A 23,615-nucleotide genomic window follows, 5' to 3' on the forward strand; every position below is an offset into this window, starting at 1 on the left:
CCCCCCCCCCCCCCTAAGCCTCAACTGCTGAGATACAGCAGAAGCATCCTGACTGTCCTTCCAACTCATATGGCCCAAAGCTGCTCGAGGTCAGTTAGTTACACTCTGCTGTGACGATGTCCAAGTCCACAGGGAAGATGCCTCACTGAGCTGCAACTCTTTGGATCCTATGCCAGTACAAGAGAGTGAATATTCCTGAATCTCGACACAGAGCCACTAGAAATTCCTGAACTATTGCCAGGAAATGGTACAATGACGTCTCAGCAGGAGGAAGTACGGGTCCAGGCTGACAACATCTCTTTGCCAGCAAACCCATGTGAGTAAGATGCAGCATGCCTAAGCACTTACTCCTGTTCAAGACCCCTTGTCACCCTGCACAGGATTCTTCCTTGTTTTCTTCTCTGCCTAGAAGATAAGAGTGCATATTAGTTGAGCAGTTGTTCTAGGCTTAGTGACAGCAGGACCCAGAGTTTGGGCAAAACAGTCCAGGTTCACCCCGTCTCAGGGCAGGACTGGTATTTTTGAGGTACCGACATACCGACTGAGCAATGTGGTTGCATTCTGAAGAATGATCTTTAAATACGCGTATTTTAGATTTGGGCCTCACCCAGGGTAGTCTGGATGGTGCAGAAATGCTAGGTCAATTTGTTTTATGCAAACCCGAACCAGGTCCGCCGAGATCCTCATCTGGCTTTGAGGCAGCATTAGCTGCTGGCGCCACTGTTCCTGTAAAGCTTGTTAAGATAGTAGCCACACAGAGGAATACCATCAGTCGTCTTCTATTTAAAGCTCATCTGACTTTTGGAGAGCCAAACACTTCTACCTGCAAAGTGTGAGTGGCTTGGCTGTAAGCCTTTTGGAAACAGGGTACTGCAGGCATTGTTAAAAACTGTTTGTTTTTCCTTTTCTACCCACTACCTTGCATTCCAAGTCAGACAAAGGCTGAAAAGATGCAGGAGTGGATATGTGGTCCTGTTTAATTAATGTTTTCTGTGACCCACTGGACTGAGTTTAACAAACAAAAATTCAAATAGAAATAAATTTTAATATTGTACCCAGTGCTTTCAGGCCACCTTCAAAGAAGATACTGCACTGCTCCATTTCCTCTGACTAAACAGGTTTCAGGCAATGCGTGCTTTATTTACTTTGTTTGGAGTTACAACTTGGGCATTACTCCTTCATTTCATTGGCAAAGCTGAAATAGTGATACAAATTGAGGCAGCTGTTTTAAACAACGATGCTGCCACACAGCATCTCTGCAATACAACAGTTGCAATGAACTAACAGGTAACTTCTCCTTGGAGTGGGCAACAGAGCCAGCACAAGTTTAGGATGTGGAACTGGCTCCAGCACAGTCAGCTCTAACAGCTTCAACGTTGGACTTTCTAGAGACTTGACCATTTAGGAAACTCTGCTCTGGCTCCTTTCTAAGCTTCCTGGCTCTGTCAATCTCTTGACACTTGGGAGTTGCTAACTCCTGGTTTCACAACTCTTTCTCAATCCTTTGAATGACAAGGACCCTAAAACCTGTGGCTGTCTCCAGTTTACATCCTTTTAAGGCAAGAAGAATCATATATAACCATCTCCAACCAGGGTCACCTCTAGATGCCCTTCTTGTCCCACCCTCAAAATCAATCTGCATGTAGCCACTGATCTGTGGCTTTCCAAACTCACTAGTCAGGTCACCAGCGTAACTCCCACAGAGTGCAAAATCAGTAAAACTTAATACAAGCAGCAATACAAAGCACTTTCCTATCCTATGCATGCTGCTACAGGTCAGGGAAAAATGCCTCAACTTGGAAAAATGGTTTGCACCAAAACACCTGCATCCTCTCCATCTTCTTCGAAAATTTTTTCAGAATTTAAGTCCAGATGCCAGCAACATACATTTCTGACCCGCAAGATCATCTGTAATGCATCTTGGCCTTAAGCAACTGTGTTGCAAGGTTGAGAGTTTGTCTATATGATGGATTTTGAAGACAAAATGAACATTTGGACTAATCTGCTCTATCCTCAGAATTGTTTCAGAAGCTCTGCTGAAGCTACAAAGAAGTGCAAGGAACAGAGGCTCTAATGGTTAGTATGCAGCTTCACTTACTTCACAGCAGCAGCTGAGCTTAGCATGTTCCCTGCACAACCTATACATAATTCACATTTATGGCTAAACTTTTTTGATCTTGCAAAGACTTTCATTTCCTCCATTTCTGGAGTGAGTCAGGCAGGATCAGCGCATTTTAAACACAGTTCTAAAAACTGTGGAATGAAGCTCTGCTCCTAGCTGCATTCACAATACAAACCAGGACATCAATAAAAGTGAAGAAACCAAAAGGATCAAAATTGTCATTTAGGACTTTTTTTTTTTTCTTCAGTGGCACATGATTTATAGGAAAGCATCCAAAGCTACCCTGTGACTGTGATTCACTTTCCTGAACCTATTACCATGAAAACCGTAAATGATGCAATACGCTGTGATCCCCAAAGATCCATCACAGCATCTGCCAAGTAATTTATACTCCCAGGGTTGCATTTTACAGTAAGTGGAAACAGAGAATTGTCAAGAACAAGCTATTGGGAGGGGAAAAAAAAAAAAAAAGACCTACTGCATCAACATTGGTTAAATCAGCCATGCATTTTGAACAAGCACAAAGCACCTGGAGAGGCAGGCAGGGGAGGAGCTCAACATCTTGCCACTCCACCACAAGCAGTACAGTGGTGAATTAAATCATAAACTAAGAGACACCACTGACAGTTCTGCATTCGAAAAGCATCTCACAGTAGTCTCTGCTCTCACAGGACTTGTGATACCAAGTCCCACTCCTCTGCAGTGGCAGACTCAGTGAAGGTAACTTGCAAGTTTGATGCCTGAGGAACAGGCCTAAAGAAACCAGTTAGAAAACCAGAGTGTCTGTCTTTTGAGATGAGAAAGACCCCTTCACATACCAGAATCTGACAGAAGGTGCTGAAAATGTCCACAGCTGGAATGTGAAGCAGTGGTGGTGGCCATGAAGTAACATAGGCAAATATGGGCTGCAGAAAGCTGGGCTCTTCACTTGAGCAACTCTGAGCAGTAGTGGGATGTGCTGAACTCAAATTTGTCAGATTATCAGAGCACAGACACCGCCAAGGTAGGACTGCTCATGAACCATACTTCTCATTGAGGACTAGACTTTTAAAAACATTTAACAGAGGAGCCCAGGGATGTCTGGGGAAGGGTAAAATATACAAACAAAGGCAGTGGGAAACGGCAACTAGCATTTTCAGAAGAGCCCGTTCAATTCCTTTGCAGCCTACACAAGGAGGAGGTATTATGCAGAGCTGCCTGCAGAGTGCCATACAGAGACTGTGCAGCTATTAGTGAGTGATGCTGAGAGTTTAAACTAACAGCAGCAGCACAGTCCCCCGTGTGATAGAGGGATCCTTAATGTAAAGGACACAGCACAGGCTCTGAAAGCAGTGTTCTTCCCCTTTGCAACACAGCATAATCTGGAGGATTCCTGATGACAGACTTGCATTTGCTGTTTTGGTATCCATTGTGAAAAAAAACACAAAGGAAAAGCTATGCAGCAAAACTGGCTAGCCATTTATTGACATGAATGCAAATCCCTCTGCTGCAGAGGAATCACCTCTGCAGTAAATAAATAAATAAATAAATATTCCTCCAGCATACTGAGAAATCCCCCTGAAGTGAAGGAGGTTCCCAGAACTTCTGCAGCCAGGCACTGCTTCTCAAAGATTGTGACTGTAAGGAAAAAAGAAATTTTGCTCCCTTTCAGCTACAGAATATGAACAACAAGGACGCAACAAGCAGCGGTTTATTTGTAAAAAAATCCTTCAAAATTTTACTACATTGCGAGATTAAGGAAAAAATAGTATTAATATATGTACATACAATATATATAAACAAACACACATCGCACCATTAAAATTACATGCTTTTTAGAACAGAGAATGGGTCATATTCCCTCATATCAATTTCAAAGTTATCACTGCAAGAAACCTTGCTTCCTTTTTGTTTTTATCCCCATGAAAGTTTTCAAGTACAGGAAGTAAGTAATGCAGGATCTAAAATAGAAAACCTGTTATACACAAATTACAACTGACAACTATACAATATTATTCTGCAGTATCCAACACTTGTGTTTTTTGAACTCTAAAACGATATGAACTTTTACCTGAGGTGCATGGAAATAATGAAGCATGATAATTGGCAAGTTCAAGAGATTTTCACATTATGATTTGACTGTAATTGATGCTGATTAGGTATCACATGTCTCTACCCATATTACTGGCACAAGAATGCTCTGCGTGAGTCATCACCAATGTTTTAGAAGTGCGGGAAAAATTAAAAGGCAAGCACCACTTGCAATGATAAGCATGCAGACAATTTTAAGTGAAACAGAGGTAGCGTGTTCTTGTTACTCCAGCAGGGTCATTCAAATCAACTGCACCCTCCCTTCAGCAAAAGGCACTCGCTTTTTCAGCTATAAACAATGTGGTTTTAAATTCAGTCAGATTGACTACAAATAGTGGATTTCTTTCCTTACAAATACAAAAAATATGTTAAGCACAGGACATGATGAAAAAAAAAGGGTGTAAGAAATACACATTTCAGGTAATATGTGCTATTCTTATCTCCCTACCTTTTACGGGGAGAATCAAAGTATTTTATAAAACAGTTGCAGTATGTAATCCAAAAGTTAAAACTTTCCAGTTAAGTGGCAGTATTAAGCAGCACATTATGTATCAGGAATAATTTTAAACCACCAGAAGTACATAAGCCTTTTTAATAAAGAGCAACAATTCCAGTTAGAAGTAGGAAGTTTATGCACAAAACAGTGGTGCTGGAGAATAAAGATCCTTTGACAAAAACCCTCATAAATGAAAATGCACAGAAGCTCTTGCACTGTATCTTTTATCCTTTCTGCAGTTTGAAAAGATGTCCATGTGAAACACCTGCTCTTACCGTGACACTACAGAGCTAATTGAGTTGTAAGATGTGCCACTGTTGCAACTGGAAGCATAAGCCTCTTGACCATTAGCATCTAAATTTATTTTGAATACAGAAGATGCCTTTAGTAAAAAGTCTGCTGCATCTCTGCGACCTAATTCCCTTAGCTTAGACATTAGAATACCTACAGTGCTCTCAGGAGCATTACTCCACTCCTGCAGAAGGGCATGGACTGGGCTCAAAAGAAAGTCATTTTGTGTTCCATTATTTGTATTGTACTTTGCAACAAGATCAGGGAGGCCCAGATTCATGGCCAGAAGGCACCAATCTTTGCCCATAGGATCAGGTGGATCCAAAAGTCGACTTAATTTTCTCCTGGTAAGCAGATTCAGATCAGAAACATGAATATCCATTCCTAGGCTTCCCTGGGAGTAGACATCAAGACATCCAAAACACAGTATACTACTAAAGCTCTCTTTATACCCCCCCATAGTGTTAGTCAGTGATGTCTCCTTTTGACTCTGTGCACGGAAGAAGTCTCTAGGCTGGTAGACCATTACTGGTTCATGATGTTCCCTCAGCTGCTGAGGACTAAGGTAGTATTTCCCAGTCAGAAGGCCTGGTAAGGTTGTGGTCATTAAGTTATCAATGGTACTGCATACAGAATCCAGAAGTAAACAGCACCTGATCTTCTCTGTTTCCAGTCCTCTAACTTGAACCTCTATACCCTGACCATGGTTGACCAGCAGCACTAAAAGCTCAGTTCCACGATTCATAATCTTTGATCCGTTTACCCACAGACGTATATCAGCATCTCCCTCTGTGCTTTGCTGATGAATCCACCTGCAGAGATTCACCTGAACTTTATGAAAAATTCCACAAGGAAATGGGGTAAGATGTTCCACAGGAACGATTCTAACACCACCATAAATTAGCACCTCATCTTCCTCATCTGTCCAAGACCTGTGGAGATTGTCAGTCTTTATGAGAGCAGGAATATCCACCATTGCTCCACTGCTAAGGTCCCTTGCACAAATATCCATGGCATCCAAAATCTGTATCAGTTCTTCCACATCACTATCTGTCACCAGACGCTGGATGTCTTCTATAGTGTACCGACCTCTATAGTGATGGAGGGCTTTTGGGTTCTCCACTGACAGAATTTTTCCAAGGACATTTGAACAGAGCCAGCGGGGATCCAGAAGCACAACATCTTGGACAGTTTCACTCTGCATAATGTTAATCTGTTTATAAATATGAAAGTTACTATTTACATCTTGCAAAGTACAAGATGATGCCCTGTGTTCTCTCCTTCCTAACTTACTGACCCAGTCATTTAATTAACGCTGCTGGCAGGATAAAAACAAACAGTGCATTTTAATTTCTTGCAAGTATTCAGATCAAAGAGCAGATCTTGTTCTTGATTTCCACTAGCAGCAAAGCCATTAGAGTCCAACAGCTGTAAAGCCTAGCCACACCCTGAAAGTTACATATGCAAAATCCTACAATTCAATTTCTAATGGACACACATAAATTTCTCATAATCAGTGAACACATTAAGCACTACCTCAATTAAACTGATAGCATAGTTACCCTTTCTGGGTATTTTATATTCTTACAACTGTAGCAATAAACTACCTCAAAGAAATGTTGAATGAAATAGGAGCCACAAGACAATAATGATAAAAAACCATTATTAACCAGTCTCTACTTATGATGTCTTAAGAGGGAGGAGAAAAAATAGACATGTGCTTAAATCTCATTAAACAATATCCTATCAGAGCAGTACCTTGCTAATAAGAAGATGCAATTTAGATAAAACACTTACTTCTCCTATGCTGTGCAACTGCTGCGCAATATGCCGTAGGTCATCTTCACTTGCTAGGGGGTTAAGCTGTTCCTGTACATCGTACACAAACTGCTGCAAAGACATCAGCTGGTTCGGTCCATTCATTTTTCTCCATGAAGGCAGTGTGGAGATTATTTTTTCACACAGATGAGTCATAGGTGGACAAGTCTTACAAAAGCACAGAAAACACCCATTTGTAATTCTACTCTGCTGACAATACAGTACTATTACTGTGGGGTTTGTGTTTGTTTTTTTTTTAAATGGAGGTTACAAGGTCTAACGCATTCATGATGTATATTCACATCTGAAGAGTGCCCCTTGTGATAGATCCTTACTATTCCATCTGGCATTCGCTTGCCATGAGAGCTACCTTTTCTTAATAAAGTGAATTCCAGAAACAACTTTTTTTTTCTGAAATAAGCAAACTTTCCATGATTACAAAGGGAACCGACATGTGGAACAAAGCCCAGTCAAATGTGCTGACCACCTGAAACAGTGACTTCAAAATGTATCAATTGCCTTCATGAGTCTAGAAGTTAATCTTTATTTCAGAAATTTGCCAACATTAAAATCTGTACTCATCAGTATCTGTACAGGATCAATTTACTTCAATAGGTGAGACAGCAGGGTACCAGGTAAGAAGATGGTACTTTTATCTACTGCTTGTCTTGGACATCACTGATGCCTTCAACCTACAGTCTCAGGCCACAGCATGCACTTCTCATGCATCATAGCCCTCCAGATTTCAAGCTAGTGACCACAGCTATGATTAAGTTCTGTGAGAGAAGAAAAGCTTATATTAAGATCTCATGGCGAACATAAAATAGGCCGAATTTTGCATAAAATGGAACCTATTTCCTTGATCTATAGAATGAACTCAGCAACACATTCACTTTTAATTAATTTTTTAACAAATACCTATCAGAACTAGCTGCAGAAAGTTTTACTGGTGTGTCACACAAGAGGGCCTTTGATATGAAGAAATTTAAATCCATTTAGCATAGGCTACCTAACTTGAAGTTGGTCACCCTTAGTACAGAAGTCTCTGTGGATTGCTTCAGGTGGTAACATCAAACCATGGCTATTTTACCTTCAGTTTCACATACATATACAACTCCAAGCACATCCTTTTCAGTAAAAAAGTGCACTAAAAAATTAATGTATATTCAGTTCACACATCTCTATTGGGAATTATCTTTCTAACAGCTGAAGAAACTGTTCTACTCAGGTGTTTTTTTTGTCTTTTTTTTACAAAAAAGCTTATTTGCCTGAAGTATATTCAGTTTCTCTAATACTATGCTGATTGAAAAAAAAGATTAAAAACAAACAAACAAAAAAAAGAAGGGCCAATGCTGGAATACAATTGCTGTCAATTCAAAATACGAAACTGTAACTTTGAACTGAAAATCTTGTCTCCTGTCAAGAGAGATAATTTTGGTGACCTGTAAAAAACACCTACAATTTTGAAAATGTTTACTGAATCTCTGTTGTCAGGAGTTTGTTTATCACCATGTGTCATGCATGCTGCTAAAAAAATGGAACAGCACTTGTTGCTCTCATTTTCATAATGTAAGTATTAAGTTTACAGTAAATTATTACAGAATGTTTTCACATTTTGGCTGGCCCAACCCAGACCATTAGACATTACTTACAGAAATTATCTGGCTTCTTATATCTTGCAAGTGATTTCGGAGAAGCTTCATATCTTTAGACCCAGATGCTCCAGCATCCAAGACAAATAACTTGTCTGAAATGTGCAGATCATTTCCAAATCTAAAAGAGAAGAAGTGAGCTATTATTTACTTAGTTCCAAATCCAGTTTTATTTCTTAATCCAGTTGTACTTCAGTCTTAAATTACACAAATTATTTTTCTTCAAGGAATGATGGAAAAGTTTAAGTACTGATTATGCTAAAATACATTATAAGCGTAGACAACATAGCTGCTCTATTTTCTTGAAAATAAACAGAGAATATTGAGAGAAAATTGTTGTATTTCCTATGAAAGAAGGGTGAAGACACATAAGAAAATTATAATTCCGTCACAGGACTTGTAATTACAAAACCACCTTCGCTTGAGAGCATGTACCTGTTTTCCTAGCTCTGGACTAATTTGCATTTAAAAGGATCCCAACACCAAAGATTACACACAGGTATCTTCTGTTGGTTTATTTCAATTGCTTAAGATACTGCCCTGTCACTACTGTGCTGGAATTCCTATATCTGTTTCTTGTACAGTCTAGGCAAGTGTCTATGTTCACAGGTATAGATGGTTCCTCGTACCATGTTAGCCACTTAAATGTTCAATGTGAATATAAATTTTTGTTACTTTATACAATACTATGTTCCTGAAAAATTCCCTATTTACACCTACAATTAGCATGCTCTCCAAACATTTGCTAAAGAAGGCTAGAAGTTTCCCTAACTTCTAGTCAATTCCTGGATGACCTTGTCACCTGTTTGACTCCACAACATCAAGCTCTTCATAAACAGTGTAGGGAGTACCTGTGTTTTTCCTACCCATCCTAAATCAATTCAGAGCAAAGAGTGGCTCTCCTTTAAAGCTTCCTCTTTTGCACCCAAGAGTTTGTAGCTGAGAACCACCCACTTTGCTAAGGCTGTTGCAAGACCTGAGCACCAAGACATTAGATACACGGCAGCCACCAGCCTTTAGATGTATGCCAGTGTTTACAGGGTGAGACTTCCTAAGCCTCAACTAATTTTTGCACCACTTGGCTCACTTCAGCTCACTTAAGGCATCTTACTCACTGTAATACAGATAAATGTTTAAATTTTTGCATAAGCTTCCTGAATGTACTGAAAGTATCATAGTATCATAAAGCTTAAGGCACATAAAAATATTTTACATATTCCTATGCATTTCAGTAATTTATCTTTATCATTGACATGTTTAAACACTACATATAAATACAGTCACCACTTACCTGTTCCTGATTTCTTTCAATAACGACATGTCTTTGTCATACCAAAACTCTCCCCCAACAGGCCGAGGAAGATTTACTATGTCAGCATGTGTGGCGACCAAAACAACACACAGGGGACTTTTCAGCTTTCCACCAAATGCTAAAAGAGAAACAAGAGCACTCCCTCACTGTAAGACATGCCTATGGAGATGGCTTTCTTACTGTGTGGGGAAAGTAGCAATACATTTTACATTCTTCACACCAATCACTCTGGCCGTGGATTTACCAACTCTAAGCATAGCCATACTGTGCTTACACCACTGGCGCTTTGGCTATTTAACATTAAATGACTTTATTGTTTTAACAAAAACATTAATCAATAACACTATCGATGTATCTATTAACTACAAACTATGATAGCAGGAGGAAAACCAAAAAGAACAGCTTCTTGAAAGGGTTTCTCATCATCTCTTGATGGTCATTAATACTACAGGTTCAGAGTAGAGGATTGTAAGTAGAATACAAAATGTCTACAACATTCATATGTTGGTATGAATGCTGTTTTGCAGTACTTACACAAACAATGACCTCTCACTTAGGTGAGAGTTAAGTAGGAAAGCCTGGCAGAAACCATGAAAAAGAATGAGAAAGAAATACAAATGGCATCAATGAGGTGACAGTACAGAACAGAATTTTCAATCTTTTCTCAAACTGATCTTCCAAAAAGGAGGAGACATCATTAGACTCTTTTCTAAAAAGACAATACATGCAATCCTGCTGTTTTAGTCTGAAAAAACTTCACATGGGAGAAATGTGCTTACATCATTGCTCAGTTTTTATCAACTAAGAGCTACACAATCTTGATTAATTCATAAATAGCCACATTTTCTCAAACCTCTGTAACAGTAAATATTTGGGCGGGGTGGGGGGTGGCAGCTGAAGGACTTAAATAAAGTAACTGGTAAGTAATTCCACAAGTTTAAGTCTTCTGCTAACATCAGTGACTACACAGAATCACAGAATCATTCATGTTGGAAAAGACCCTTGGGATCATTGAGTCCAACCATCAGCCCTACTCTACAAAGTTCTCCCCTACACATATCCCCCAACAACTCATCTAAACGACCCTCCCTGGGCAGCCTATTCCACTGTCTGACCACTCTTCCTGTGAAAAATTTTTTCCTAATGTCCAGTCTGAACCTCCCCTGTTGCAGTTTAAAGCCATTCCCCCTTGTTCTGTCACTAATCACCTGTGAGAAGAGACCAGCACCAACCTCTCTACAATGTCCTTTCAGGTAGCTGTAGAGAGGGATGAGGTGTCCCCTCAGCCTTCTCCTCCTCAAGCTAAACAGCCCCAGCTCCTTCAATTGCTCCTCATAAGATATTAGGATACATATTACTTTAGAGATTTGTAACAGCACAAAAATGCATGGGTACCCATATTGAGCTGACCAGTATAAACACTGATTTAAGCAAAGTATCTGAATAATGCTGACAATTAGGTAAGCAAAAAGAAACAATTAAATTCTAACTTAGTCAAACCAAGAATAAAGTTTCCTCGCTAGACTGAAGAGCTGTGAAAAGCTTTCAGCAATTCCAAATTAACTGTATTTTCAACTTTGATACTTTTCTGCAAATGTCTGAGCTTTTACAGTAATTTCATGTCAGTTAGATCCAAATGCTCATATTGATAATCCTGTGATTTGATCTAAAATGGAACATGAAAGACATGAAGATGCCTGAATTTAAAACTGAAGGTTTGACTTGGTTCATCATTGTCTGGCTGAGATAATGCATACAGAATCAAGCAGAACACAAGAAGAGAGGGGAAATACTCTTTGTACTATGTAAGTATTTGATATGTTTGTCTAGTGAGTCCGCAGCAGCATTGTAAGTGTCCGTGAGTGCTAAGTTAGATCAACTGGCTGGAGTAACATTTCAGTTCATAGAACCAAGACACATGTCAGAGCTTGGTTTGTCCACAAAATTGTCAGTCTGCAGACTAATGCTCACAAACAACTTACATGGTTACATATACCTAGATCTACAGACCTTCTAAGTGAAAAGTGATTTAAACTAATTTGCATGCCTGCCAAGTAACTTTCAGTTAATTAGAAAGCTTGAATACTAACTAAACTTACTTAAAAACTGTACGAAGTCTGAGAATATGTGAAGTGAAATTTACTAGAAATACTGGTTTCTGTACACCCTGATGCACCAAAACATTTAACATATTTGAAGTCCAAATATAACTCTAGTTAAAGCTGCATGTACTGAGAGGTAACATCATGTGCTGTTCTGTTCTTACTGACAAGACTAATTTATGCTGGAAACACTGTTAATTGGGCCTAGATATAAGTAGAATTTAATCGAAGTGTCTAAAACTGGTTTTACATGGTACCAACACTTTAAAACACTTTTCCACACAGCTTATCTGACATAAAACTTCATCTGCCATTTACCCATGTAAATCCCAGTGCCACAAGAGTCATGAACCTCATGACTCTTTTTAGTTAGAGGTGGAACAACTCCAGGCTTGTTCCACAGATAAGATTCCCTTTCTCTAAGAAACCCTGTGTAAAGTTTGTTTGAATACATGGGAATGAAGACACATAACAGCACTGAACATGGAAGATGTGCAAAGTTGCAGAGAAACACAAGAAGCTTTATCCTACAGTCTCCTAATATTTCATTAACAGGCAAAAGAGCATACCTATTGGCTCCTCAACTGGGACTAGTGATTTCAGGAAACTGAGCCAAAAGGTCACTTGGTTTAACTGGATTTCATAAGGCTCCTCAAGACTAAAAAGCACTATGTGAATTGCAGTGGGATCGTTTGCAGCAAAATAATCATAACAGCAGAAATACACAGGATTCCCAGAGAATTCCCAGATACTGAAGTCACCAACTCCTGAAAAACAGACAAACGGATGAAGAGATCACACTTTGTCAGTAAGCATGAGGCATCTTTCAGTCATGGAAAGACAAACAAGAGTTAATCTGATTTAAACTTTTACAAAGATAAACTGTATGCACATGAGAAAGCAAGACTGCAAATGCAATCATGAACAAAGGGAACAGGTTTCAGTCAGTCTGAGAGGCTGAGAAGTTGGGTCTGTTCCTCTCTCACATTCACTTCTCTAGGACATGCAGCTGGATGTCAGACGAAGCACCTGTGTGTTAAATGCATGCATCCTGACACATTAAAGTGGCCTTTGTCTGGCACAACAGCACTGGATCTTGTGTTTCTCTTGAAAAACAAGAATAATGGCTCCCATTTTCTCGCTCATTGAAAAAAGTTCAACATTTTAATTAACTTTTCCTCTTAACATGCCACCACTGGTATTAAAAACAGCTGAACATTCTCAAAGAATGACACTATGCTTTACAGAACTGTACTATTTGCATCACGTTGCGAAGCCAAGACTAAAGAATCACCATGTTAAGGATCCCAACGGTATTGTGCTTCTTTTTGCCATCTTCTTTAGCTTCAGGTGGGAGGAGTATTAGTATGTTGCACTACATGGCACTTCCCAAAGGCACCATCTGATTAGGGTGAAGTCCACTGCACTTGTACCACTTCTATTTAAATAAATTCTGATTAAGATGCACCTCAAACCTCTAGAAGCAGCCAGAAACCTCAGATTGCTGTTTTGAGTACAGCTATTCAGAGTTCATCCATGTATGTACTTTTATTCTCTATCAAGACAGCACAGAGAAAGAAACCCCTTCTGACAGCCTGCTGCAGAATTTCACTGCAGAATTTGACTTGGTTTCAGATTACACTGAAAGAGGAAATTAGCCCAGACAAAGAACAAGTTTTAGTTACATGGCATACTCTTCAGCATCCAGGACAAGCATTTTGTCACTGCATGTGTTAGTGTACATATACTGCATTCATAAATAGGCTTTTCTCTCCAAAACAGAATCTTGATTAATCCTAACTCAGCATCAAAACTGCAGCTGCTAGGCATGCAGGACATTTTCCTTATGAAGAAGAGAACCTATGGTGAGAGACCTTACCCCCTATGTAACGATTAGTATGGCTGGTGGTGTATATATACACTATTTGTATGGTCTTCACAGTCAGAAGCCATATATGTACTTTTGACAACTTCTCTGACTGACCCCTCTAACTGTTTTCAATTGCAGAGCAGTTAGCTTCCTTGCAAAAAAAACATTAAATCAGAAGCTCCGCTCACCAGATACGCTCCAGCCCTGTCACAGGGTGAGAAGGTCTGTCATATAGCTGGCAGCCACATAAATGGTGAGGATACTTGGGTCTGTTGGACCGGATTAAATCTGATAAAATCCCCAAAGGACATAGAGTGTGGGTACCTTTACACTAGTACCTGGTTTGCCAATCCACTCCTATTATACCAAATCCCTCCTTTCTCTGGCCCACGCCACTTATTCACCTCAAAAACATTTCTGTGTGATCCTGTAAGGATCTGACACAGTGATTACTATGCGTATTTACTTTCTGCTTAAACATACCAAACCTCATCAGTGTTTGATTCTCAACCACAGTCACTACCATACAAAGTCAGATTTGTTTGCTTGTTTGTTTTTATTTTAAAAAACAAGTAACATGGCACTGTCCTGCAGCATTAAACACACCAGCCCAGGGTTCTGCTTACCGTGCAAGCAGGCATTCTGAATGTCAATGGCCTTGGTGGACTGGTCATCAGCAGAGAAGTGAGAGTGATGAGCAGGTGTTACAAAAGCTTCTAATACCCCTTTGGTCAGGCCTGGCTCAAACATCATACTACGGCTTCTCACACTGACATTTTCACAACCAGGATAAAGATTCGTAATGCTTACTGAAACTGGGTCAGGGAAAGGAAAATGAGATTACAAACCATGTGAAAATCACAACCAGATAACTTCAAAATAAGTATGCAAGGCATAAAAGCTGATTAAGAACCCAAAACGCTCTTCAAAGAAAGGAAATTACTACCAAGCTGTAAGCATAGACAACTACATCTTTATTCTGAATGATGAAAAGGAAAATATTTAAATGATTCCATACAGCACTTACCACACTTCAGCAGATATACCACTGTGGAAGAAGCATAGAAAAAACCTGCATGATTTAGGAATGGAAGGTTTCAATAGTTGAAGTTCTTCTACACTGGAAAGATACACTCCTTTTTTAGCCAAGGTCTACAATTTCATGACATGGACTATTTTTATTGGTTTGGAAATGGTACATACTCATATAGTTGATTCCTGCCAGTAAGGATAAAAATACCACTGTGTAACAACTGTTTCTGGGTAGGTGGGGTTGAAAAGCAGGCCCTTGACCAAAGTTATTTTACTAATAAGCAGTTTGTTTAGTTTACACTCAATTCAGATTCCCTAAGAGTAAATGAGAAACAGAAGGGTTTTTTAATTGACTTGCACCATCTAGTGGGAAAAGTAAAGATTTCTTTCTTCCACTAGGTGCTGAGTTCCAATATTTGGGTTTTAATATAGAAACTACCTGTCAGCTGTAAAACTATACTTTCATGTTTGATCTTCTAATATTTAAATTTTGGCTGTTGTAAATACATGGTGAATTCACATACTTGTTTTTACAGACTGTAAGCAAACCTTAGCACATGATGAAGTATAGACCAAATTGTGGTTTAAATGTTTGTCTCATTATGTCACTCAACCCATAACATTATTTAGACATTACATATTGATTTTCATCCAAAAAGAACAGATACTGAAACAAGCAAAAACTAAAACTCCAAAAATTAAACCAATGCCATAAAAGCTTTGTTTGCACAGAACTGCACATGTTTCAAGTGTATGCTTCAAATTCACCATTATTTCTATAACTTGCCAATGTGACTGGCAGGCTTGTCTGATTTTATGATGGTATGAGCACACCTATCCTCTGGTTCTGGTACCAACAAACATAAAAAAACCCTGCCTCCAGGAAGTGATACTCCTTGAGTGACTTATCTCCCCTTGTATAACACAGTAAATTAAGATAAATAAATCAAGAACTTCTGATTAATTTAATTAATTTCTTTATTCTGTTGGCACAGATGTAAGCCCCTTGTGTTAAGTAAACAGAAAATGCAGTGAAAACCTCTGTGCCAGGTATCTTGTCCTGTTAAGCCACTCTGAGTACCTTATAGGTTCCTCAGGTGACTAGAGAGAAAGTAGAGATGAAAGCTAATACTAGTGCTATCATAATATTACTTTAAAATTAATGAATTATAAACCTACAAGTATTATCTAAAGGTTTTTAAAGAAAAAGGCAACCCTGACCCCTTCTAAAACTTACATAATAAGACTACTTCTAAACATCCTCAAAGTGCCTTCTTAGCTTGTATAAACTGTGCGGCCTCTCAAGTGTTAGAACAGGGACCTGGACAAATAGTTCACTACTCTCTCCAGTAATCTTCTGCCACAACTGTGGGTTCTTCCAAAGCTGGGCACATGCTGAAGTGTAAACCTAGCCAGTTCCTCCACATCCTGCAGCTCTTCCCGCTTCACACAAGCTAACTGGTGCTACATGGGCAGAGTTTCCCTATTATTTGCACAAATTTACTTCAATTTAGAAAATCTCCATTTTCACCTTGTTCTGAGACAATTTTAGACACCTCTAAGTGGCCTAATCCATTCCTGTATGTTACAGAAAAGCACTCTTAGGCATCAGAGTTCTGAACCCTTTGTTATTAAAGATCACATAAAGATGCAGCAACATCTTTCAATTTTGCAGAGAGTTTATCAAACAAAAAGGCTGACAAAACATAACCCCCAAAACCACAACCATGGAATCTGGTCATGACGCTGGCATTCATACCCTAGGACTTTCTGTGAAAAATAAATGTCAGCGTTCACAAGTCCTCTCCTCCACTCTCCAAGTCCATTTATGCAGCATGTGAGTAAACAAAAATTTACACCACTCCAGCACCCTCCACACCTGCTGCTTCTCTTTGCTCTTACTTTATGTACGAGCCTGTGCACAAAGAAGTCAATGCCATCTCCACTTCGCTTTGGCTTCTTACATGCTTAGCCTGTCCTGTCTTTTGCAGTGCAGACAACAGCTCCTTCTTAAGAGCTACAGACTTAAGAGGAAAATGTTTTTTCATTCAAACATTACAGTTTTGAAGTCATACCTGAAGGTTTGGAAGACAGAGGAGATGGGGGAAATCTGGCTGAGTTTGCAGAGGAGAGTCTAGGCCTACGCCTTCGGAAAAAGCTTCGTATCAGGCCACACTTTAGGGACTCCACCAGTGTTGTTTTCCCAGCACCAGAATGTCCAAACAACTTCAGTTTGATCCGGGGCTGTGGATTTTGCATGTGTCGCAGCTGCTGGATAAAAATCCCCCGGTATGTATCCTGAAATTCAACATAAAGAAGAAATCAGAGCTTGTGGCAGGGAACTTCTGCCTCCCAACAACCTTGCCAGGTTGGTGTTCATCTGCATCAGTTCCTCTATTTCATCATGCAAGTGATCAGTTAATGGCAGAAGGGCAGGGACAGGTAGACAAGGCAGAGCTGACCGCTTGCTCTCAAGAGTCCCCTTGAGGCTCCATGAAAATCACACATGTCTTCAGGTTCAACATCAGTGAATGGGAGTATTCTGATGTCTGATGGAGAGGACAAAGGAAGAAAAACTATCCTCTTTCAGTATCCGTTCTCCTTGCCTGTCAGTCTCAGTAGGATAAACAATGTCCATGATCTTATATAATAGACATGCAGCATTTAAGAATTTTGCAGTGACAGCTATCAAATGAGCAATCCAAAACCTCAATTTTTACATGAAACTCCTTACATTAACTTTTTCTGTACTTCTCCTATCTGGGAGAATTCTCCTCTTCCCTCTCCCTCCTCCCCTCATCCAGTTCTGTTTATTTTCCACTTCAGTTCTTTTCATAGTAAATATTCCTTTTCCCAGACCACTTACCTCTTCTTTCCTTGCACTTCTTATTCTTTTTACCTTAGAAACCCTCTTATATACTATTCACCTTCCATTTTTTTACCCCTCTACTACAAGTGTACATTTTCCAGACTGGTTTCCCTCTTTAATCCCAAGCCTCAATAGATCTGGCTCCCTACTCAGTTCTCCTCTCACAGTTTACTCTCTGTGCACATTCATTGTCTCTTCCACAGCTGCAATCTCATCCTCCTACATAGGCCTTCCTCAAATCCAATCACAACTCCTACAGAAGACCTTTCCACTTTGAGCTTCCCCATTACTCCTCTGTATCTTGTCTTGTAGTATCTGAGGATACTACTTCTGTTTCTGCCAAAGACAGAGTTGGGAATGAACAAATCAAATCTTTCTTCTTTGCCCAGCAAGAGGCAATCAGACGTGGATGCATTATTTCCCACACAAACAGAGCTTGGAAAATCAATTCAACAAGGGGATGCAGTGCAGGACAGCAAACTAACCAAGTGTCTCTCACCACGTAAAGACCTGTTTCAAGGAAACACAGATACAGCAGAAAGGTGGAAGGGCAATGGAACTAACTTCATCTCTCCCTCCTTCATTCCCCCATTTGGAGCTGAGAGAGATGCTCTATTTTTCTGCATTTGCACTGATTTAATATGTGGGATGAGTCATGAAACAAGAGCCTACAGCCCCCCAAAATTATAAGCATGCAGCAATTAAGATGAGAAATTTGACAGAAATAGGAGCGCATATAATTTAGTTCCTTCCTTGCTAAAAAGCATTTATTAGATAAGTTAGTCACAATGCAAATACTGCACCCCCTCATGGCTAATACTGAATCCTCTCCGAGAGCCACTACAGCAGTAGGTTCCCCATCTGCTATTAGGGACAAAACCCTCCACAAGCACTGAAAATAAAGCAAGTGTCAGGTACGATCTGTACTAGATGGTATTGACCTTTTTGAGTAGTACTAGAATATTTCCAGTGTTTTCATGTAATTTATTAATTTCAATTGATCAGATTCTCTGATCAAGTATATAATTATCATACATTTTCCCCATATATATATATATATATATATATGTATGTGTATATATATATATATATAAAAGCAGGCCTTCAATAACTAAGTGTTCTATCAAGAAGATAGAGCTACTAACATCTCTTTCAGAAGAGATTTATCTGACCTCTCTTTTGTTCTAGGTCAACTTGTATTAGTTCCATATTTACATCATGACTAAATCACAAATTTATCCACCAACATGCAGACACAGGCAAGGGTTTGGTATGGGGATACAACCATGCAGAACGGATCCTGTTACTACAGAAGCTTACAAAAGCTATTACTGCAAAGGAATCCTGAACTTTGTGGCACATTTTGACCTCTTCACTGATGTATTTTACAATCCTAGCAAGTATAGACGTACTGGCAGGACTAAAGGACATGATTCTACTTTCACTTTGGCAATGCCTGGTACAAACCATCTTCTATTGCTACTCTGAAATGGTAATTTATTTCACTTTTCCACAGATCCATCAGCATAATTAAAACAGGATTGTTTTAATTCGTATGGGTCTTGCCTGCAATTGCCAGGCAAGTGGTCCCTGAATCTTCACAGCATGAGTGACATTGCCCATCCAGAATAATCAATGTGGATCAGATGTGTCAGACTTAGTGCCTTACAACAAGCCCAGATCAACTTTGTATTTAGTTGTCTGGGATTCTGAAATTGAAGAAAATTGTAGAATTAAAAGAAGACATTGAGAACATGTGCAGCTATTCCAAACCCCTGATACTTCATAACCCTAATCTAGCTAAACTGTGGGGAAGTAAGTTCTCTTGTCAGATCTGCTAATTCTTAATAGCTTAATTTCCAGTTTCTTCTAAACACTTTAGATGCTTTGCTAGGCACTGTCAGAAACAGGGTAAAACAGATTAGTGGTGCAGACTAGTGTAGCCATTTTTTTTTTAACATGTACGTGCTATCTTTAACTGGAAGCATAATTTCAAATTAAAAACATGGAAAAAAAAAAAAGATACACCACTCCAGTACAGATTTTTGCAACAGGTTTTCAGAATGGCTTTCATGAATATCTTATTATGTGATTTCCCACGGTAAGACTTTTCTTGGTATCTTAATAATATGAAAACCTCAGTTAAAATTCATGCATTCCTGACCTTTTTAAGTCTTGCAAGCAGACTGGCTACATGTTCATGCTGCTCTGCTCTGGCAAGGTCTTCTGCTGTTTTCCCATCCTGTTAAAACAAAAATTATTGGCAGAAGTTCCTTCCTTTTGCCCACAAAAAAACCCACCAACATGTCACATGCAACATAGCTCAGCTTCTCAAGGCAGTAACAGAACTGCTGTCAGATGCAAATGAAATAGGGAGAAAAACCCCAAAAACAACAACCAGGAGCAACTACCAACACCAGAATCCCTCTTTCTTTAAATTGTTAAAAAAATATGGTACTATGCAGAACAATGGCATTTCTTTCACAAATTGGTATCTGGATGCCAAGATACTTTGAATTCCATATCTGAGAGTGATGCCACTACTCCCCATCTGAATTCCTCTTCTCACAAATTGGAGGATGGATAGCCATTTCTAGATATTACAGACCTAGAAGTTTAAACAGTTCACAAAGAGGGGACACATCAGCATATTTTCACTCACATGAATAACAGGTGAATTTTATTAATGGATAAAGAATGACAGTGGCAGATCAGTCACTGGAGGTTTCCAGAAAGCAAGAACATTGTAAGGGATGTGGTTTAAATTGAATCAATAAAATTTGAAAGGAGAAGCAAAGCTGCCTCCAGCATTCTGGTCTTCCAATTTAACTACCCATGTTTCACAGGTCAGAAGTTTAGTGTTATAAAAGATGAAATAAAAATTGCTCACTACTTTTGCTCTTACATTATTGTATTGTTTTCAATTTTGGTAACAGGTAACTAATCCATGAGCTCTTTCACTCTCTTAGGAAAGAGCTTTCACTTATTAAGAAGTAGTACTAGAAAACTAAGATCGGTTTCCTGAGTTTCCATCTTTAATTTTACTAGTTTTTAATGTAAAACCTGCATTGTCTTTAGTTCCTGAGCTTACTGTAATTATTATCCCTACATATGAAATAAGTATCTTTGACAACTGAGTGCCCACCTACAACAACCATTTTCAGGTTTCCATAAAAGTTATTACATACTTCAGAACTTCAGGTAATTCAGACAAAACAGGAACAGAACATCAGAAACGGCCAAAATTGTAGTTGATGGTGTGAACTGACTAAATCAACCAGTATCTTACCCTTACATTCCTTCCATAGTTGACAACTGCAACTTTAGTAAAGAAACATCTGCATGTATTTTTAAAAATTAATTTTCCTTAGAGAAATGTATCAAAAGGAGGAATGTCTATGCTGACCCTACCCTCAAAATCCCAGTTAACTCTGAGTCCCTGATGTAGGAGAGGAAAAGTGATATACTGGCTGGGTAGCTAGCCTGGTGCTTCTCAAGTTTCCAGTTTTGGGCACATCCAGGGGAATTCAAAACTTTCAAATAAAGTGATCCCCTTCCTTGATCCCCTTCCTGAGGATCCCTGTGGTAACAGGATGTGGCCTTCACCAACCTGAAACATGAATTCTTCCTGGATCCCCAAACCTCTGACTTTCTCTAAAGTCCAAAGCAGGACTGCTATAGCCTGACCCTGCATTCTTGCAGAGCACAGCATGCTCCTGTTGCAACGTAAGACTGGGGATGGCCTGGCAAACTCCAGCACCAAGCACATATGCAGTAAAAGATTCCTGCACGGGTACTGTCCCTTTGAATCAGAGCAGGTCCCACAACCTCTCGACGGCTATGCCACAACTGCCCTGGCATGGCTTGGGTAACTTGACACCCTTGCTTGCAGTGTCTCATTACTCCATGGAGGCTTGTTTTGACTTCAGGCCTTGCTTTGGCTAAATAGCTGTACTCTGATACACAGTTTGTTTAGCTCAGTCACAGCTATTTGGGCACAAACACAAAGGAAATAACCACCTGGTGAGTATTTAGCAAGGATTGTGGATAGCGGTGGCTCAGCCAAAGTCTAATCAGTGAGCATGGTTATAATGGGATGGAGGTGACTACTCCCAAAACTGGAAAAATGGCAACAGAAATGGTTCAAATTGCTAGAAGCCTGAGCAGATGTATACACAGAGCAAGTCTACCTGTTAACAGTCTGATACAGCTGCCTGATCTTGGTTCAGACTGCTGTGAAGGAAAAAGACCAGAAAAGAAGGCCTATCAAGGGCTTCTACGCTACCTTTTACTCAGGCATTGCTCTTAGGCTGAGGCTTTTGCCCTTGGTCCTCACCTAAGCAACACTGCAGTTATATGCCTCTGTATCCTGCTGACCCAGCCCCTAACTTCCAGGTTTCACCTTGAACCTATCTCTTCACTATGGTCTTGCCTAGCAGTCACTGAACACTTGGCTGACCATGGTCACTGAGCCCAATTCCTGATCTTGACTTAACCTTGGACCTGGCCTCATTGTCCTGCAGCCCAGACTCTTCACTAAAGCTGGTTGCCATCACTGGACCTGTGCTGCTTGCCTTGCTTGCGTACTGTGGGACTGGGCCCTTGTTGGTGAGGACACTGTCCCTACTTGCCTTGTTTGTTTACTCTTGGTTCCCAGCTCACCTTCCCTTATGCAGCAATGCCTTAACAAGGGCATTGCCTGAGAAGCACCCTTTTTGAAGTCCATGTTCGTCAGATCACACAGTAAACAAGACAGGCAGAAAGGCCTGTAGAATAGGTGAAGGGTACACCAGATCACTGGCAAGAAGCAACAAGTATCACAGAAAGAACTCTAGGTCCAATTTACCCCAGTAAAGCATTTTGAGATGTTTACACTGACAGATGCTAGCAGTTCAATTCACGTGTCTGTTGAAAATCCAGACTCAGATCTGGAAGCTCAATTTATTAACAGGTGGAAAAAGCATTTGCTTCCGCAAAAAAAAAGAAATTAACACAACAAAGTTCCCTTTTTTTGCCAAAATTGTGAACAAAATGAGGTTGTTTAATTCTCTGAATGTCCACAGCAGGATAAACTGTAGAGCACAACAGAATTAGAAAATACTTATACAAGCAAAATAGCAAAACGTTTTCGGCAAGTTATTTTCCTATTCATGTTTCATTGAACATTACAGGGTATTTATATACTAGAATAGAAATGTGTAAGGAAAGCTGGCATCTGAGAAGGGCTTGGTTACAGAATGCATGAAAGCATATTTCACACCTGGTGCTGAATTGTGTATTTCATCATAATTGCTGACTGGCTCCTCTGTGCAAATCAGACATTTATGCTTGCAAAAGCTGGTCCCAAGTTTAACTGGCCATTTGCAAGCATCACCATACAAAATTTTACAGTTATCTGACTATTTTAAACTTTGTACAATTTTAGAAACTTCTGTGAGAAACCAAGAACATGCAAGAACATGGTGCCAGCTAGTATGTGAGCACAATGTGAGGTTTTTTGGCCAATATTCAACCACTGAAAATACTGTATACTCCAGGAGCGTAAGGCTTCCTAAGTTCACTTAACATTTATGCCATCAAATTAAAAATCAAACTAGTCCTAAAATAGGCTTTAGCCTGTGGAGGAGGCAGGGAAGTCATACTACAACCTAGTTACTTAGCAGTGTTGAAAAAGTTAACTCCTCAGAAGTGGCATTCTGAGAGAAGAAAAAGGTAATTAATTCTATTGCACTGGCTCGCAAACAGCTGTTAATAAGACTTTTCATATCAGTTTAACATCCACCTAGCAAATTAATGCAACTGAAATGCTATTAAAATCACCACACATCCTCCCTTCCTGTTCTCCTTTGCCCTTCTCTCTGCCACAACACTGCTGGAATAATGGATAGTTATATGCATATTCAGTCTGCTTCTCCTGCCAGGTTTAGTATCAGCATGATTTACTTCGTTATAGCCTTCAAACTGATCAAAACTGAAGAGAT

The 23,615-nt window shown here is 39.6% G+C and overlaps 1 protein-coding gene across 1 annotated transcript in view; it reads right to left on the minus strand.

Annotated features, from left to right (window-relative positions):
- Positions 1-3,797: 3,797 nt before the first annotated feature.
- Positions 3,798-23,615, minus strand: part of DAPK1 (death associated protein kinase 1) — a 92,163-nt gene continuing 72,345 nt past the window's right edge. The window contains exons 19-26 of the mRNA XM_026866040.1: positions 19,799-19,876; positions 16,841-17,063; positions 14,360-14,548; positions 12,433-12,630; positions 9,741-9,879; positions 8,450-8,570; positions 6,777-6,965; positions 3,798-6,192 (exon numbers count right to left, since the gene is read on the minus strand). Coding sequence (XP_026721841.1) covers positions 4,960-6,192; positions 6,777-6,965; positions 8,450-8,570; positions 9,741-9,879; positions 12,433-12,630; positions 14,360-14,548; positions 16,841-17,063; positions 19,799-19,876 — 2,370 coding nt within the window. The 3' untranslated portion in view covers positions 3,798-4,959. The remainder of the gene's footprint in view (positions 6,193-6,776; positions 6,966-8,449; positions 8,571-9,740; positions 9,880-12,432; positions 12,631-14,359; positions 14,549-16,840; positions 17,064-19,798; positions 19,877-23,615) is intronic.

Source organism: Athene cunicularia, assembly GCF_003259725.1.
Source record: "Athene cunicularia isolate RWA chromosome Z unlocalized genomic scaffold, athCun1 chrZ_part2, whole genome shotgun sequence".
NCBI lineage: Eukaryota > Metazoa > Chordata > Aves > Strigiformes > Strigidae > Athene > Athene cunicularia.